Source organism: Schistocerca americana, chromosome 2 (genome assembly GCF_021461395.2).
Source record: "Schistocerca americana isolate TAMUIC-IGC-003095 chromosome 2, iqSchAmer2.1, whole genome shotgun sequence".
Classification (NCBI taxonomy): domain Eukaryota; kingdom Metazoa; phylum Arthropoda; class Insecta; order Orthoptera; family Acrididae; genus Schistocerca; species Schistocerca americana.
This window is the reverse complement of record NC_060120.1, coordinates 1021776940-1021794120: the sequence shown is the minus strand read 5'-3', so window position 1 is coordinate 1021794120 and position 17181 is coordinate 1021776940. Positions and strand designations below refer to the sequence as shown.

At 42.9% G+C, this 17181-nt stretch overlaps 1 protein-coding gene across 1 annotated transcript in view; it reads right to left on the bottom strand.

Annotated features, from left to right (window-relative positions):
* Positions 1-17181, bottom strand: part of LOC124596395 (NADH-ubiquinone oxidoreductase 75 kDa subunit, mitochondrial) — a 95689-nt gene that overhangs the window by 55168 nt on the left and 23340 nt on the right. Inside the window, exon 5 of the mRNA XM_047135520.1 lies at positions 2795-2936. Coding sequence (XP_046991476.1) covers positions 2795-2936 — 142 coding nt within the window. The remainder of the gene's footprint in view (positions 1-2794; positions 2937-17181) is intronic.

The window sequence follows — 17181 nt, the reverse complement described above, 5'->3', positions numbered from 1 at the left end:
TGCTTTAAGATTGTTATAAATATTGCAAAGTGCGTTAAATAGGGCACATGAACTTAAGAGATCAGGATACACTACAGATCAATCTGTCATCATTGGCCTTTATTTCACATCCACAATTGTTGGCTCCACCAACCTGCAACTGAAGTCACCTTCAAATCTAGCCAAAACCTTGGGTTACATTCCAGATTAGACTGTCACCTCACTCAGGCTTTCAGACAAGAGGATGGAGGGTATATCATATCGCACTTTAGCCTTTTAAGCACACATATTAACATATCATTTTATTTATTATCTGGCCTTTAGTTTGGATGGTCTTAGATAAATGTGACATAATGCACAAATAGGTCCAGTAGTTCCTACTTCTATCAAAAAAACTGAAAACTGTGGGTTGTTTTAAATTGTTTGCCAATTTTTTAATTTTTTCCCAATTGAAGCTTTGATACCTACCTCTGCAGCAGAAATATATACTTTTTATTGTCTTCACTGCAGCATTTATATTGGCAGAAGAATAAAACCCTACTGCCACCGCCCCTATCACCTCCCGCACTGTCATTGTTTCCTGTATATGAAAGATCATATTTTCAACAAATATAATTTCAATACTGACAACATTATCGTAAACGTGTAGGAAATTTTGCACTCGATGCTCAACTGCAGTTTTTCCCACGATGAACCAATCAGATTTTCATTGTCATCATTATTACTCAGATCTGGTACGTTAGATCCATTTCCTCCATTTGCCTGAACAACAACATTTTTCAAAAGCAGTTTGAGATGGTGGACTCGTTAACCTCCGTCAATGCCTTGGTAATGCAGAGCAAAACACACAAAATCAGCACTATAAAGGAGACTGGGTCTTCTCCAACTTCCATCAAACTTAAAGCTTTATGCACAATGACTTTCCGTAATAAGTTCTGAACACATGGATGATACCTAAATCCAAGGGTTGCACTTTGCTTGTGTTACCTGGTGGCAGGAACTGCAATTGCACATTGTGTAAATTTAATTTTCTGTGTGTGTGGGGGGGGGGGGGGCAGGGGGGGGCAGGGGGGGAGGGGGGGGGGGGGCGGACGCGTGCGCACGTGCAGAACAACAATTCTTTCATCAGACTATGTAACTTCTCAAGTAGTTCAAATGTCTTCCACACCTTGTTATTAGCACAGCAGTTCATGAGAATGGTTTCACATTTTTAAAAGATTGTGGTTTTTATGATCTGTGAGTCACAAACAGTAATTTTTTCGGAGCAATCATTGAGGCGCCTAGCATTACTGTAAGATGAAATTTAATTTGTCTCTCTCCATGACAATGTTCACCTTTAAAGGTAAATGTTCCAATTGGAAGGATGCTGAAAGAGAGGGCAAATGTTTCGTTTGGAAGGATGCTGAAAGAGAGAGGCCAGTTTTATCTATGTTGAAGATGTTCTTCAGTTTATGCCACTTTATAAGTTTTTGTAATCTATCGCTCTGTCAGTCACTGACAGTTCTTATGCTTACAATGTTTCTTTTGCGACATACAGTTTTGTATGCCACTTCTTCCACCTATTAATCCATCTGTTAGATGTGAAGTCGTCCTCAATTCCATTTTTAGAGTAACTGGCATAGTGCATCTGTTTTTAATTTAGACCACTGTTACTCGCACTTTTGACAATTCTGCTCTGCAAACACACGAGTACCTCTAAACTCTGCTCTAATGCAAACATTTTCTGCAACTATCTTCAGTTCTTTTGAGAATTGTTACTTTCTGTTCCATCAAAAGATTTTTCTTATCTCTTTTCGTAATGTTTTCCACCTTAAAACTGCAACAGTGAACACTGAAATTCTACCTGAAAGGTACAGTAAATAAAACAACACTTCTATCAAATATATAATGCTAACAACAATGCTACATGGTAGACACTATTTACTCTTGGAAAGATGGTTGACAGTAGTAATTGTGTTGAATAAAACTGACACTCCTCAGTCTGTAGCAATGACTCTGTCGGTGCTAATTTAATCAAATTTATCTACCAGACAACAATCTGTTCAGTGCATACCTGAACTATAAACAAAGCTATATTACTAGTTACAAATACTGGGAAGGTGATGTCGTCTGGGCATGGTCATAATCACAGGGTAAAGTTTCCACTGAAACAAAATGGCTACAACAACATCCGTAAATTACCTTTTGTATAGCACGCAGTACTGAAAGCTAAGGTTGGCAGTGATAAGAAACAGGTGAATGTTAAGTCTCAAGTCCCACCTTCTTCCAATTTCTACCAAAACAGTTACTACAATCAGCCACCAAGCCAAATTGAGCTTTGCACCAGCACCATGAACTGCTCCAATTTTTACTGGTTCATGTCTATTGAGCACAGTACCCAGGGCACAAGAAAGTTAACTGCATAACCTTTGTAAATACCACCTGTAGACCAACACCATGCCAGCATTATTTTATGTCAACTACATCTATTTTTTCCTCCATAAACACGGAGCATATATCGTGGGAAAATTACACATACGTTAACAGAGAAACAGGTGCAAATTAACTTTGTGATCATAGGAATTTTAGTGTGCATGTTAAAAAATGTTGCAAATAGCAGCAAAATGTTAACTCTGAGAACATAAAATTGAGGTTATCCTGTAATTGTGATATAAATCAGGTCAGTGATAAGAATCTACTTTGTAATTTTTTATTCTACTTGAACAGCAGCAACAATATAAATGATGCTGTAACAATATAATAGCATGCATTTATTAATCATGAGCCACAGAAAAGGCTACTCATTGTCAGTTAAGGAATTAAAATATATCTCTACCTGCATATCACTGCCACGGCCAGTGGTACCCAGGTCATCAACACCTGCTACTTCTGATGCAAATCGAATGCATCTTGTACAGTGAATACATCTTGTCATTATGGTCTTAATTAAAGGACCAACATCCTTGTCTTCAACTGCCCTGCAGAAATCAAACACAGACACTAAGTTATGTGCTACAGAATATTTATTTAAAATGTACAATAATTCAAAACTAGAGTTTCAAACAAATACCTGCAAGGTATTCACATTGGTTAGTAAACTAATTTTTCCAGTACAAATCAGCAACATAAGCAGTTCTTTTGGGGTTCACTGTATTTAAATTTCTGTCTCATTCCTTTGGACAATTTGCTAAAACTTCTTAGAGATGCAAATGTTTATTGTATGTACAGTAGCCACACTGATCATTTTTAGATGCATCAACCACATTACATTTATTCAATAATTCAGCTCTTTTCTTCCACAATAATTTCCACGAGTTGTTTAGTCAGCCAACGGCTGAGGTACAGATGTTGCCCTGCAACGTTCACTACGTATGCTACTTAACTGTAACATCGTAGACTGTTACACATATGCAAACTGTACCAGTGGAAACACACTAAAAATGAGACACTCCTGCACGTATCCACAACGGTCAGCAGTTGCCTCCGTAGGTTTCTGTTATTTTTTTTCACCCTGTGTATGTATCTGCAAGTGGTGGTTTGGTAGCAATTCAACATCAAAAAATACTACATGATGTCCAAGATGTAAATAGTTAAATAATGTAAAAATATTATAATGAAAAAAGTGGAACCAGACACTTACATACAGAGGCAAACTGCAACTAAGCATGTGACCCATACTATAGAGAAATCATGGATTTTGATTATGACAAGGACACAGGTGTGTGTATATGTGTGTGTGTGTGTGTGTGTGTGGGCTTCGTCACGTGTCGCAAATGCTTGCACATTTCTTTTTTCAGTGCTTCATATGCTATAACACATTTGGGAAATCACAACTGCGAAAGTGTGGACATCAACAGAGGCAGCAGTAGTAAGAAGTAAGATGATACTGCCTAGCATGTTCACGAAACACATCTCTCTGTAAAGATAAAAATCTTTTAATTCTCAGTGTAGCTGCCTTTCTTCTAACATGTGGTTGATCCATGTAATTATTCCAATCTAAAGAAAGAATTAAATGCCGGTTTTCTCATGAATTTTACATTGTAGACTTACACTCACAATCACTCAAGCAAAGTGAACTGATAAGTTTTGTGCAGGCTGCCATAAATGTGTGTGCCTCTTGTAAACCTGGCAGTGCATGCAGTAATTAGCCAGTCCTGCAGTGGAGTCTATGTCACTGACATAAATACTGCAATGAGCAGATCTACCCAAAGTACTGACAGTACCATGGGAGAGAAGTTTTTGCATTCACTACAGACGGATGGATAGAAAAGTAAGTCCATGTGACATCAGATTATCGAGATTATTCATTACACTAATAAACTGAAATTGCAACGTCTGATAATTTTCACTACAAAATTTCCAAGAGATGAAACTCATACTGGTAAGAATATCTGTAACACGAAAATAATCAATTATTGATAATATAATGTAAATGGACAGGTAAAAAATCTACTGCCACTGCCACTTAGTGAGTAGATGTTTTATCTATCCATTTACATGCTAAGAATATCTGTAACACAATAACTAGTAGAGTTGCACGGCAAATCATTGATACTGATTTATGAAAACTGTCCTGTCATCATACACAAGGTAAAATGGGGCTCCAGATGATTTCATCAGATCATCATGCTTCATGTGCTACCTATCCACTGTCCTTTATTTTACATCTCACTGTAATTAACAGGAGAAGGATGTCAAAGATCCAACAGTGTGTCATGTTTTGTATGACACTATTACAGGATACAAGAAGGGTGAACTGAATAGGTCTGAACTTCGTATCTGAAAGCAGTACATAAGGGCAAATATTTTCTTTGATCTTTATTCTTATAGTTACTTTCTTAACATATATGAATTTAGTGGGTTACAGGCTTATTTAAAATTAAAATGCTCAATTTCATTTCTTAATTCAATTTTCTCCAATGAACCATTATCTGTTCACTTTTAAGTGACACACTACTTACAAAAACATAGCTTATTGCTGTTGTAAGTTGTGTCAATGTAACAAAACAAATTGCCTTACTTAATAAAGATTGCAGCCAATCATCAACCAAATTGTACATGCTCTTGTCTACTTCACCCTCAAGGTGAAGACCAATTTGACACTTCCTTGCTCGTAACCAAGTGTACTGATGCGAGTAAAAACACTAGTAGAGACACTGCACAAAGAGCCACAAACACTGCATAAGCCAGCACTGTGCACGACCATGCTGCAATGGTTCTTTGCTTTACCCTTGAGGAACAAGAAGTAGACACAGAATACCAGGTCAAGCGATTAGCATAGGTGAAGCAGCACGTGTTCTCTTTTCAAAAGGTAAACAGTTGTTGGTACTATGTCAGCTGGTTAATTGCTATGGTACAAAACAAGATTGTCTTTATTGGGGTAGCGACTTTCAAAATTCATGAGGTAATAACAGGAGACAAGTAGAGTATTACTGTAACTCTTCATGTTTTTGCAGTACAGTGACTAAGCCATTAAATAAAGGGTGTGCAGCCACACGTATGCCTTTTTTTTCCTCCCCTAGTGTTTCAGCCATCTTCAGCGTGAGCTGACAGACTGGAGTTATTGCACTTGTTCCATCCTTTTAAACCTGTAAACGATGCCACTGCACATGCAGCCACAGATACACCAGCACTAGAGACAACCAGTAGCAAAGAAGTGCACTTAAATTGTATCTGCGGCTACAAAGTTGATCCGCGCTGGGCTACCTATGTATCGTTGTTAGCTACACTTCAGCAACACCTTTGGGAGTTTATTATAGAAACTGCTGAATACCGTGCTTTGTCCACACTGACACCACTATCTCTATTGAATAAAATTCTTTGCCAAAAAAATTTCAACTTTTTCTTTCACTATAGAGTCCCAAAAATATTAAGTCAATGCTAAAATTTTCACATTTTCATACTCCTTAGTGAGACCAGTATCAATGCAGTGCTCTGCCATGGCAGACTTATTGGACCGTACGAGCCAACTGTACCTACAGTATCCTGTGCACTTTTCATGGACTGGACAGGCCGTCTGTCCAATGTACAAAAGGTCACATTCCCAGAGCTTCTGGTGAACACCAAAATAGCTTTGCTGGGCACCAAGTCACCTCTGACAGAATTCAAAAGTGCTGCTGTCTTTGGTGGAGGGTGAAAAATCACTTTAATTTTGTGTTTGATGAGGTTTCAATCTATTTTTGATGACAAGCTTACCACATATGGCAGGAACACCACAGATTTAAATCCCTCTATGTCCCCTTTCTCATTCCTTATGTTGACCTTATGTTTTACCTGCAGCACCTTACGTACCTGTTGTGGAGAATACCATCTGCTTCAAAAACTCCCGTTAGGTGTAAAATCTCATCCTGCAGACTACTCTCATCAGCAATGCTAAGTGATCTACAAACCGAAGTTCTGTGCACACTCGTTGTCTAGGAGGGGTGGTGGCAGATATTTGCAAGTAAATATATGTCTGTAAGAGTTGACTTTTAATAAACTGCATGTTCCAAGATGCCCTCAAATCTTTGCGACAAACCGAAACATCCAAAAATGGAATGCATCCATCCTTTTCAATTTCCACTGTAAACCAAATTTGAACTTAGAAGGTCAAAAAATTCCAGCAGTTTATCTGCACCATGTGCCATCAACATACATCTGAAATACAGTGCATTTCGAACTAGCAGACTCCAGCACATTTTTCTCAAAGCCCTCCACTAACAGACTGTCCACCATGGGTGACAAAGACTACACATGGCAACACCATCAGTCTGTTCATAAAATTCATTATTAAATAAAAAGCAAGTCCAGCCTAGAATGTGTATGAACATAAGTGAAACCCCTTCCTCAAAACTTTTGCCAACAAGTAGTAAAGATTCTGAAATGGTAGCCTTGGTGAGTAAGGAAGCCACGTCAAAGTTGAACTGTTCAGTCTGAGTGATTAAAGATCATCAATGAAGTCCACAGAGTTGCATATGTGATGAGTACGCTTTCCTACAAAAGGACTTAATAACAAGTCTTAGTGTACGGCAAAATCTTAATTTAGAAAGCCAATGTTACTTACTACTGCTTGCAACTTTCTTATGGATTATTTTCTCTTTATTTCGTTGGATGGGGATTAAGGAACTAAACTGTGGGGTCAGCAGTATCCTGGTCACAAGTTAGTTCACCTAAGGTTATGACGTCTGCCAGAAATGTGATCAGATGATGAAAGAAGATAGGAGTGGTAACATCGAGCTACTGAGGTAATACTGATGCCAGAGCAGAGAAATAATTTCTGGAGGAGTAAAAGTATACAGATGAAATGGTACTAGGTCAAAGCAGACTAGGGGAGCGTAATCTAAAAAAGTGAGGCGGAGGTCCACACAGAATGCCTCGAGGTGCTTTCCAAATGGTAACCCCACCAGAGAGCAGGTGTCACGAGGTCATTGCACCTCTGATAAACTGGATGATTAGAAAATTGTTGAATGGGGTGATTATATAAGTGAGCCAGTGTTAATATCATCAAAACTGAAGAGGGAAAATCTCTGCTTCAGCAAGGAGATTGTTATGAGACTAGTCGGGAACGTACCAGTTGCAAGTCTTATTCTACAATGATGGACTGGGTCCAACAATTGCCAACAAGCCATACACCTGGCAACCACAGTCCAATCGAGATGACAACAGGGCCCAGTAAATATGGAGGAGAGCAGCACAATCTGCACCCCAAGAGGTATGAGCAAGGAAGCAAAGAGCATTAAGCTCCCACATCCAGATAGTATTTATTTGACAAATCTGGGGTAGCCAAGTCAGCTTTTCGTCAAAGAGAATTCCCACAAATTGAGGGTGCCCAAGTAGAGTTCTGGGTCAGGATAGACTGTGGTACAATGACAGACATCCATGACTAACATTTTCCAGGAGAAAACTAGAAATCATGAAAAATGGTCTAAGAGGAAGCCCTTCAGATGGCACATTGGAGCCGGAGTTCAGCCAACACGACAGAGCGGGACCTGGGACCTAGACCAATGCAAAAGTCATCAACATACAGTCCAGGGATGAACAGTGGTCTAACTGAGGACACTAGCCCACTGATGGTGATGAGGAAGAGCTTAACACTAAAACAGAAACCTGCAGGACATTCATCATCCTGGATCTTTGGGAAACTGAGTGATGTATGTAATGGCGCCAAGCAGTGTCAAAAGCCTTAAGTATGTCAAAAAATGACAAACTATGTGTCGGCATTTAAAAAAAGCCAGTTGGATTACAGTTTCCATTCCAACTAGATGGTTGCTTACGGATCGTCCCTCCCCGAAAATACACTAAAAGGTGGAAAAAGGACCTGAGATTTAAGAAACTATCACAATCAGCAGGTAACCATCCTATCAAGCAGTTTGCAAAGCATGATGGTGAGGCTAATTGGGTGGAAGTGGTCACTGGGCATAGGGTTTTTGCCTAGCTTAAGGATTGGGACAATGTTACTATCCCACCACTGCAAATAGAAGACATCTCTCAGGAACATGCCAGTCTCTCTTTTGACGAAATGCATCAGTTACTCTCTAAGTATCATTGGAGACGTTCTCATGTTATTTCTGCTTACGTTGATTTCTACCGCTGTCAAAAGCGGCCGCAAAAGCCATACACAGCTTGGGTGTAGTAGCCATTGTTACCGATTTGTTACAGATGTCCATCAGGACTCATATGCCGATTTGCTGGTTTGTGATGCTATAATACTCCTGGCCCCCAATAAAGGAGTTCGTGAATGTGCTTTACAATGTGAAATTCCCTCTCACAGATGCTCTGAACATTGCTCAGTCTTTTGAAGTATCTAGGGCAGCAAGAGATCAGATAGAAGCTTGGTGTGAAGTAGGTGCTATTGCTTTTTCTCCTCCCCGGCCGCTGTTGGTTAGTTCATGGGGGTAAAAACGACGACTTGGCCACGAAACTGCCATCTCCACACCACAATGGAGAGCGCAGTACTAAGCGCAGCAGCAGCTGCCAACATCACAAAAGCGGCCACATGCTACTCATCCCAAGTGTCCTTACCGTTTTTTAACATGAATGGCTCACATGCTGAAAGTGGTGGGTGGCATGCAACCTTTAGATAGTGATAGAGAGAGAAATGAAAATAGGAACATAATGCGCCTGTGTGCAACTCCCAACCTCCTTTACCATACATGGATGTGAACAGTGTTTCCCTCTACGTCGACTTTGAAAGTGGATCTGGGAGAAGCACTGACTTTCTTAAATTCTCAAATCTATGTGGATCTTGAATCACCGTCATGGTCTCGTCTCTCCTCAGTTGATGAGTTACAACAAATATCAATACTGGGACAGTTTTCCACTTCCGTGTGTACAAAGCACTTTTTCAGCCTTTGACCTTTCTCATAGTGGATTATGCTAACATCGAAAACTTACTTGGGTTACATGCCTTCAAAATTTATTGGTTCTTAATTTCTGACATCTGGTAACGGATCAAGTTCCGTACCAACAACTGGATGCGCTCTGCTCAGAATATTCCTCCCTGTTTTCGGAAGGTTTAGGGTGGGCTAGTGATTTCAAGGCTCAAATCACAATGAAACCGATGGTGCACCTCCGTTTTTTTTTTCTGTGTCCGCCCAGTCCCAATGGCTTTACAGGAGCAAGTCAAATTTGCAACTGTCTCCTCTAGCGAATGGTTACTTCACTGGTAATTGTAAAAAACCTAATGGCAATCTACAGCTCTGTGGTGATTTTAAAGTGTCTGTAAATTTACAGTTTATTATTGATACCTAACCCTTACTCCCTCCGGATAACTCTTGGCTCAGCTTTCTGGGGGCCAATGTGTTTCCCAAAGAGACTTGTCAGAAGCCTACTTACAACTGCCTCTAGGTGATGATATCAAATGTGTCCTCATTATGAATACCCCTCCCCTTCCGGTCATATCAAGACCAGTGCCTTGCCATTTTTCAATGATTTTCAGAGCAACTCAAGGCCTTCGTGCCGCAGTGCATTAACTTCCTGGACAATACTACAAACTCAGGTTCTGCAACAGATGAATATTTGCACAACCTTCATGCTTTGTTCACGGTGCTGCAGGCCGCCAGTTTGAAATGTAACTTGGACAAGCCACAACTTTTTGGTCGTCTATCATCTATCTCAGTTTTTAAGTCCTGCATGCCGACTCCAAGCCAGCTAGCATGTCGAGGCCATTACAGTCTTGCCACGTCCTGCCAACGTCAAAGAGTTGCAAACCTTCATCAGAAAGACTGTGTGTTACCATAAATTTCTTCCTGGTGCAGTCACATTGGCCCGGCCACTTCATGTTCTCGTATGTGCAGATGTTACTTTTCACTAGTCATTCACCTGTGACTGTGTTTGCACCCTATTATGGTCAAAATTACACTTTGCACCATGCTTGGTTACCTTCCATCTAGGCCAACACCCTGTTTTGCCTCCCAGTATGACACTGAGTCATTCTCACACACAAATATGTGGATGGTTCTGAATGCCCCATTGTGTACATTGCCAAAACTTGAATCAAGTGCAATAGTGCTACTCTCAGCTAGAAGAAGAAGCCCTTGCTATTGTGTACACACTTCAAAAATTTCATAATTTCCTATACAGTTCTAAGATTCATTTGATTACTGATTATAAACCCCTGGTTTCTCTTTACAATCCTTCGGCATCTTTACCAGACAAAGCAACCCATCGCCTGCAATGTTGGGCTCTGTTTTTGTCATGCTGTAACTACAAAATTAATTTACAACCCACAGTACAACATACTGATGTGAATGCTCTTTGTCGATTGCCTATTTGCTCTGATCCAGTATCTGATAAGGATGACTATTATGTTTCCATTTAGAAGTCCAAGCCCAAATCACAGTGGACGGTTTCCCATTAACTGCTCTCTGATTTTGGCAGCTGTTACAGCAGGTACTGTCTTATGTCAGGTTGTTCCATTTGGCCACCACTGCTGGCCAGACAAACCACCAGGCTGTGCATTGGATCTTTTGCATAGTTATTATGTTCTCCACCACCACCTCTTAGTTAGCTACTGAAGAGCCGGCACGTAGGGTTGTGATCCTATTCGCATTGCAGTGGGAGATCATGCACCTTCGCCACCTGGACCTTTTGGGTGTTTTGGCCAGATACTGACAATGAGATCATGCACACTGTGACAGCCTGTCCACAATGCACCACCCACTAAGCACCATCACAGGCCTCTCTCTTGCTGTGCCCCCCCCCCTCCCCGCCCCCCCCTCCCCCCCAATGAACCTGGGAGCATATACATGCCGATTTTCTGGGTCCATTCCATAACTCCTTTAGGCTTGTAGTAGCTGATCCTTTCTCAAAATTTCCTTCTGTGGTTCGTTGCCCATCCATGTCCATAGCAGCTATGCTCTCAAAAGATTGTTTCCTTACAAGGATTGCCATATATGCTTGTGATGGGCAATGACCCACAGTTTGTGTCTCAAGATTTTGAAGATTTTTATATGAACAGTGGCATCCAGTATGTTACGGCTCCTTCATTTCACCTGCAGTCCTATGGAGAAGCTTTCAACCCACATGAAAAAAATAGATCATTCAATGTACTCCAGAGGATATCCTCGATAGGTTCTTGAGTTCATATAGGTTCACTCCAGTTGGCAACTGTAGCCCGGCAGAGCTGCTTCAGGGGCACCAGCCTCTTACACTGTGTCATCTGCTCCGACTGACACCTGGCCACTGCCAGCATTCAGCTCGCAGCAATTCCATTCAGGCTCCACTGTCTGGGCCTGCGGATTTGGCCAGAATCATAACTGCATACCAACAGTCATCCATCACCACCAAGGTTGCTGTCTCTCTGTCGTGGACAGCATCGTAAGTGCATGCAAACAGTCGACCATCACTGCCAAGGTCACTGTCCCTATGGGAGGCACCACCTTGGACACGGAAAGTACATAGCAATAGGAAATTTTGGATAAAAATCGGGAGTGGGCCTAAGAAGTGCCACTCATATAATGTGGCAAGGATATGATGTCGCCAGGTCGTGTTGTAAAGCTCTTCATAAATCAATAAAGACGGCAACAAGGTGTTGGCGTCTGGAAAAGGCTGTTCGGATGGCAGACTCAAGGGAAATTATATTATCAATGGTAGTGCGGCGCCGGCGGAAACCACCCTCGCATGGAGCCAGTAGGCCAACTGACTCCATGACCCAACACAACCGTCCACTTACCATATGTTCTAACAGCTTAGAAAGAATGTCGCTGAGGCTGATAGCTATCCACATCAAGCAGGTTTTCACCAGGTTAGAGCACTGCAATGATGGTGCTCTCCCGCCACAGAGATGGAAAGATGCCATCACACTACATCCAGTGGAAGATGATGAGGAGATGTCACTTGTAGTTGGACGAGAGACATTTTATCATCTGACTGTGGATCCGATCTGGCCCAGGAGTTGTGTCGGGGAAATGTGCAAGGACACTGAGAAGCTCCCACTCTGTAAATGGAGCATTATAGGGTTCACTGTGACGTTCGGTGAACGAGAGGGCTTTCCTTTCCATCTGCTGTTTGAGGGTATGAAGTACCGGCGGATAATTTTCTGACACGGAGGCTTGAGCATAGTGCTCAGTAAAGTGCTCGGCAATTGCGTTTGCGTCGGTAGATAGCACACCATTGATGTTAATGCCAGTAACACCTGTCGGGGTCTGGCACCCAAAGACTTGTCTGATCTTCATTCAGCCTTGGGAATATGATGTATGGCACGCAATGGTCGAGACGTACCTCTCCCAACATGCCTGTTTCAGTCTTTTTATATGCTGACGAACGCGGTCATGAAGCCATTTAAAGGCTATTAGGTGCTCTAGGGAAAGGTGCTGCTTATGGCGCTGTAGAGCTCACCGACACTCTTTAATGGCCTCAGCGATTTCGCCAGGGGCACCCTAAAGAACAAGGGATTGTGTTTTCTGCTGCAGAAACAATCATTTTAGTGACCTGCTCAACTACCACATTGATGGTACCATGTGGGGGAGATTCAACGGTGACAGCAGAGGTGAAAGCTTCCCAGTCTGCCTTGTTTAAAGCCCATCTTGGAGTATGTCGAGGAGAATGGTGCTGGGGGATTGACAGGAAGACAGGAAAGTGGTCACTACCACACAAGTCATCATGGGCTCTCCAGTGGACAGATGGGAGAAGTCCTGGGCAGCAGAGGGATAAATCAATGGCCAAGTAAGTGCCATAAGCCACACTGAAACGTGTGGGGGCCCCAGTATTTAAGAGGCAAAGGTCGAGTTGAGACAGGAAAGTTTCGACATCTCTACCTTGGCCAGTAAGCACAGTGCCACCCCACAAGGGTTTATGGGCATTAAAGTCTCCCAAAAGTAGGAAAGGTTTAGGGAGTTGATGAATCACTGCAGCCAATGCGTTCAGGGGTACTGCACCATCTGGAGGAAGATATACAGCGCAGACAGTTATTTCCTGCGTCATCCTTATCCTGACAGCTACAGCTTCAAGAGTGGTTTGAAAGGGCACAGGTTCACTTCATACTGAGTTCAGGACATAGACACAAACTCCACCTGACACACTATTATAACCGCTATGGTTCTTGTAATACCGCCTATAGCCGCGATGGGCAAGGGTCCGCATTGCTGAGAACCAGGTTTCCTGGAGGGCAATGCAGAAAGCAGGTATAAAGCTTAACAGTTGTTGTAGCTCAGCCACATGGTGGAAAAAACCGCACCAATTCCACTGAAGGATGATGTTATCGTAACGCTGGGAAGGCATGAAGCATGCAAGGAGGCAGGTTACACGTCAGGGTCACCCGCTGCCACTGATTGAGTATTTGTATCCATTCCTATTGTGGATGAGGCATCAGTGAGATCCAGGTCCTCAGGGGACGCCGATATCTCCACCTCATCCGCAGGTGCAGAATTGCAGAATTGTTAGGGAGGGCCTTTTTCTTCGCAGACTTCTTTGTTTGCTTGCCTTCTCACTTCTCTTTAGGGGCTTGCTGGGATGACTTCTCCGAAGTAGCTTCAGGAATTGAGAAAGACCATGAAGCTCTTCGTCCAGCAACTTTTGGTTCCTTTAGCCACTGGCTAGTGGCTGCTATGGCATTGGTGGTGACCTTGGAAGAGAGAGGAGCTGGAGGAGGCTGTTGCTTCTCTGGCTGGGGGGAGCGGACCAATGTCCCCTGCGTTTGGGGGGAGGGGGCTTGCTCCTGAAGTAGGTACTTTGGGAGCAATGGAAGAAGATTTTCTCCCTACCACCAAGGGGGCACATGCATTCCGGAGGGCCCTCTGCTCTTGGCACAAAGTATGGTATGGCGGCTACTTGTGATGGCAATGGTAATGTAGCTACAGCATATGAGGACATCAACCGAATGGGGTGTAATCGTTCAAATTTACGTTTAGCCTCTTGATAAGTAAACTGGTCCAGGGTCTTGTACTCCATGATCTTCCACTCCGTTTGGAGTACTGTGCAATCTGGCGAGCAGGAGGAGTGCTGCTCTCCGCAGTTGATACAAGTGAGAGGAGGCACACGGAGTATCTGGATGCAGTGGACATCTGCAGTCTTGACATGTGGCATTGAAAGTGCAGTGGGAAGACATGTACCCGAATGTCCAGCACTTAAGGCACCACATAGGAGGAGGGACGTATGGTTTAATGTCACAGCAGTAAACCAACACCTTGACCTTTTCGGCAATGAATCGCCCTCAAAGGCCAAGAGGAAGGCACCCATACCAACCCTGTTGTCTCTGGGTCCCCTGTAAATGCGCCAGATGAAATGAAAACCCCGCCGTTCCAGATTGGCGTGGAGCTAGTAGTCAGACTGTATGTAACAGGAGGTCGCATACTGAGGCGAATATGGCTCTCTTCTTTCTGTAGCCCTACGTTCCTCCCATGGTGCAGTGAGGGAGAGAAACAATTTAGGGTCGTATCTGTCATCATTGTACTCGATCTTGCCCTTCTTAGAAACTGCTGGCACCGTACGGTCACCAGCAAGAAATGACTTAATCCGCTTCATTGTGGGTCATCTGCCCTGATGCCACCCATTCCAATCAGGTGCTCTGCACACGGGCGCCACCCAGCCTCAGCAAAGGCCACCTGGCATGATGGCCATTGCCGGGAGTCCTGATGCCCCAGGAAGACAGGCCTCTACTCCTTGGCATATGTAGGGAGTTTACAGCTCGGGCACCAGCAGTGCGAACCCTTTGTGGCCCGGGAACGAGCACCAAATGAGTACATGACGGCCCCACCACAACAGACTGGCTACCATGCTGGATATTGGGTGCAGAGAAATCAATTCTGTCATGGGAGCAATAGAGGACAGGAGACAATGGAAGAAGATGGCATACCCCGGAAAGTGTCCTCACCCAAATAGTTGAATTGCAGCTGGAGATGTAAAACCATGACAAGAGGTTCAGGAGATCGAATCTAAGGGCACTATGGAGAAGGTGTCCATCCCCATATAGCCTGCACCTCTGTAAAATTTGGATAGTGGCAGGTCAAATCATAAAATGGGATCTGAAATTATAGGGCCGAAAAGCGAGAGACTCTTTTTAGTCACCTCTTACAACAAGCATGGATACCTCGGGCCTATTCTAACCCACAGACCCGCAGAGAGGGGGGAGGGGGGAGGGCGCTTCTCTTCTGGCTTTGACACTGTCTTCACTCTGGGTTCACCGCCACCAGGTTGAGTAGTCAGTGTCAGGCCGCCTCCATCTCCACAGCCCCTGTCACTGCACGGCCATCTTCTCTGCTGCCTCCACTGCTGAGTGCCTGCCCGGATGTGCGTATGGATACACCACCACCACCACCACCACCACCGCCACCGCCGCCAGTGTTCCCTTATGGCCTCTCACCTCTTATGGCCTGCCTGCCCTTGCAGCATTTCAGACCGGATTTTCCTGTGACAGCACAATAACTGCTCCAGCAGTCGTCAACTACCGATGAAGACATGGATATCTCCGCAGTGGACACTTTTCCCCATGAGAGAAGGAGAGTTGTAACTTTATAGCATGGCAAGCACACGGAACCAAACAGCGAGTGATGCAAGTGCCTCCATGGCTAGCCTACAGAGTTCACCTCTCAACAAAGCCAGACAAGCAACAAGCACTGCGCCATGTGCACAACAACCCAATATAAGGCCGGCGTGCCGGGCCCTCAGCCTCTTTTACGTTTATTAATTATTGTTTGCTCACCTACAAAACTGTATATTGATGTGTTCTATAGTTTTGAGACTTTCTACTGCTCAGTGTTGTTGTGGATCTCTTCATGTGGACGTAGAATAAAATTAAGAATGTTACATCTGATACTGTATCCGTACATTACAACAGTAGGAAAACCATATATGGGTGTCACATAACATCTGTGTACTGGCTATAGGTTGAATGATCAATCATTTATCAAAAAATGGCCCTTGTTCTCCTTCCCTCTACATTGCAAATCTCCTTCCTCAAAATAATGTCTTACCAGTTTTAAACATGCCATTCCCAATCATAAGGAATAAATCAGAAGGAGACAACAGTATATCGACCTCTATGTTTCATAATACAGATTGAATGGAGTTGTTGGGCTGCCAGCAAAGAGAACAACTTAAATTAACAATATGTTAACACACACAGTTGCCGCAGAACAATAAATAATTTGCTTACAAGTCACAGAACTGGAAATCAGTGAAGAGCAGCACTCAACTCAAAGGTTAGTTTGATCACAACAGTAGTTTCCTAGGCCTCTGCCTTCCTCTGGTCTATGAGAACAGTCACCCCCTCAACGTTAAGGGATACTTACATTTTGATGTTGAATATGAACTGTGGTACAACCTCAAAGTTTTAAAGACACCACTGCCAATCGTAAAACTCTTATTAAATGTGTAGAAAAATTTCCAAGAGCACCAGAAGCCTAAATCCCAAACTTTTGGAATTATAACTTGATATACAGGGTGTCCCATTTATCTTGACCACCCTAAATAACTGTTTGTCCAAATGCAAATTACGAAAGTTCTTTAGCCGTCAGGGGGATATCAATCAGCATGATTGCGTTCATTGTAGCTTTTTTTTTTTTTACAAAGATATGAACAGCGGTATGACTTTTTAAAAAGGCACCCTATATTTTTTATTCTGTAATTCATTTCCTCTCCTAAAGACCTATTCAAAAATGTATCACAGTGTACCGTTCACTGAAACACAATGTTATTAATTACATAACACAACATTGATGTTGACGCACCCAGCGTTTAGTGCAGGTAGTCGGGTAATGAAACAATCCCACATGCTGATGTTGACAGAGGACAAATGCAAACATAAGT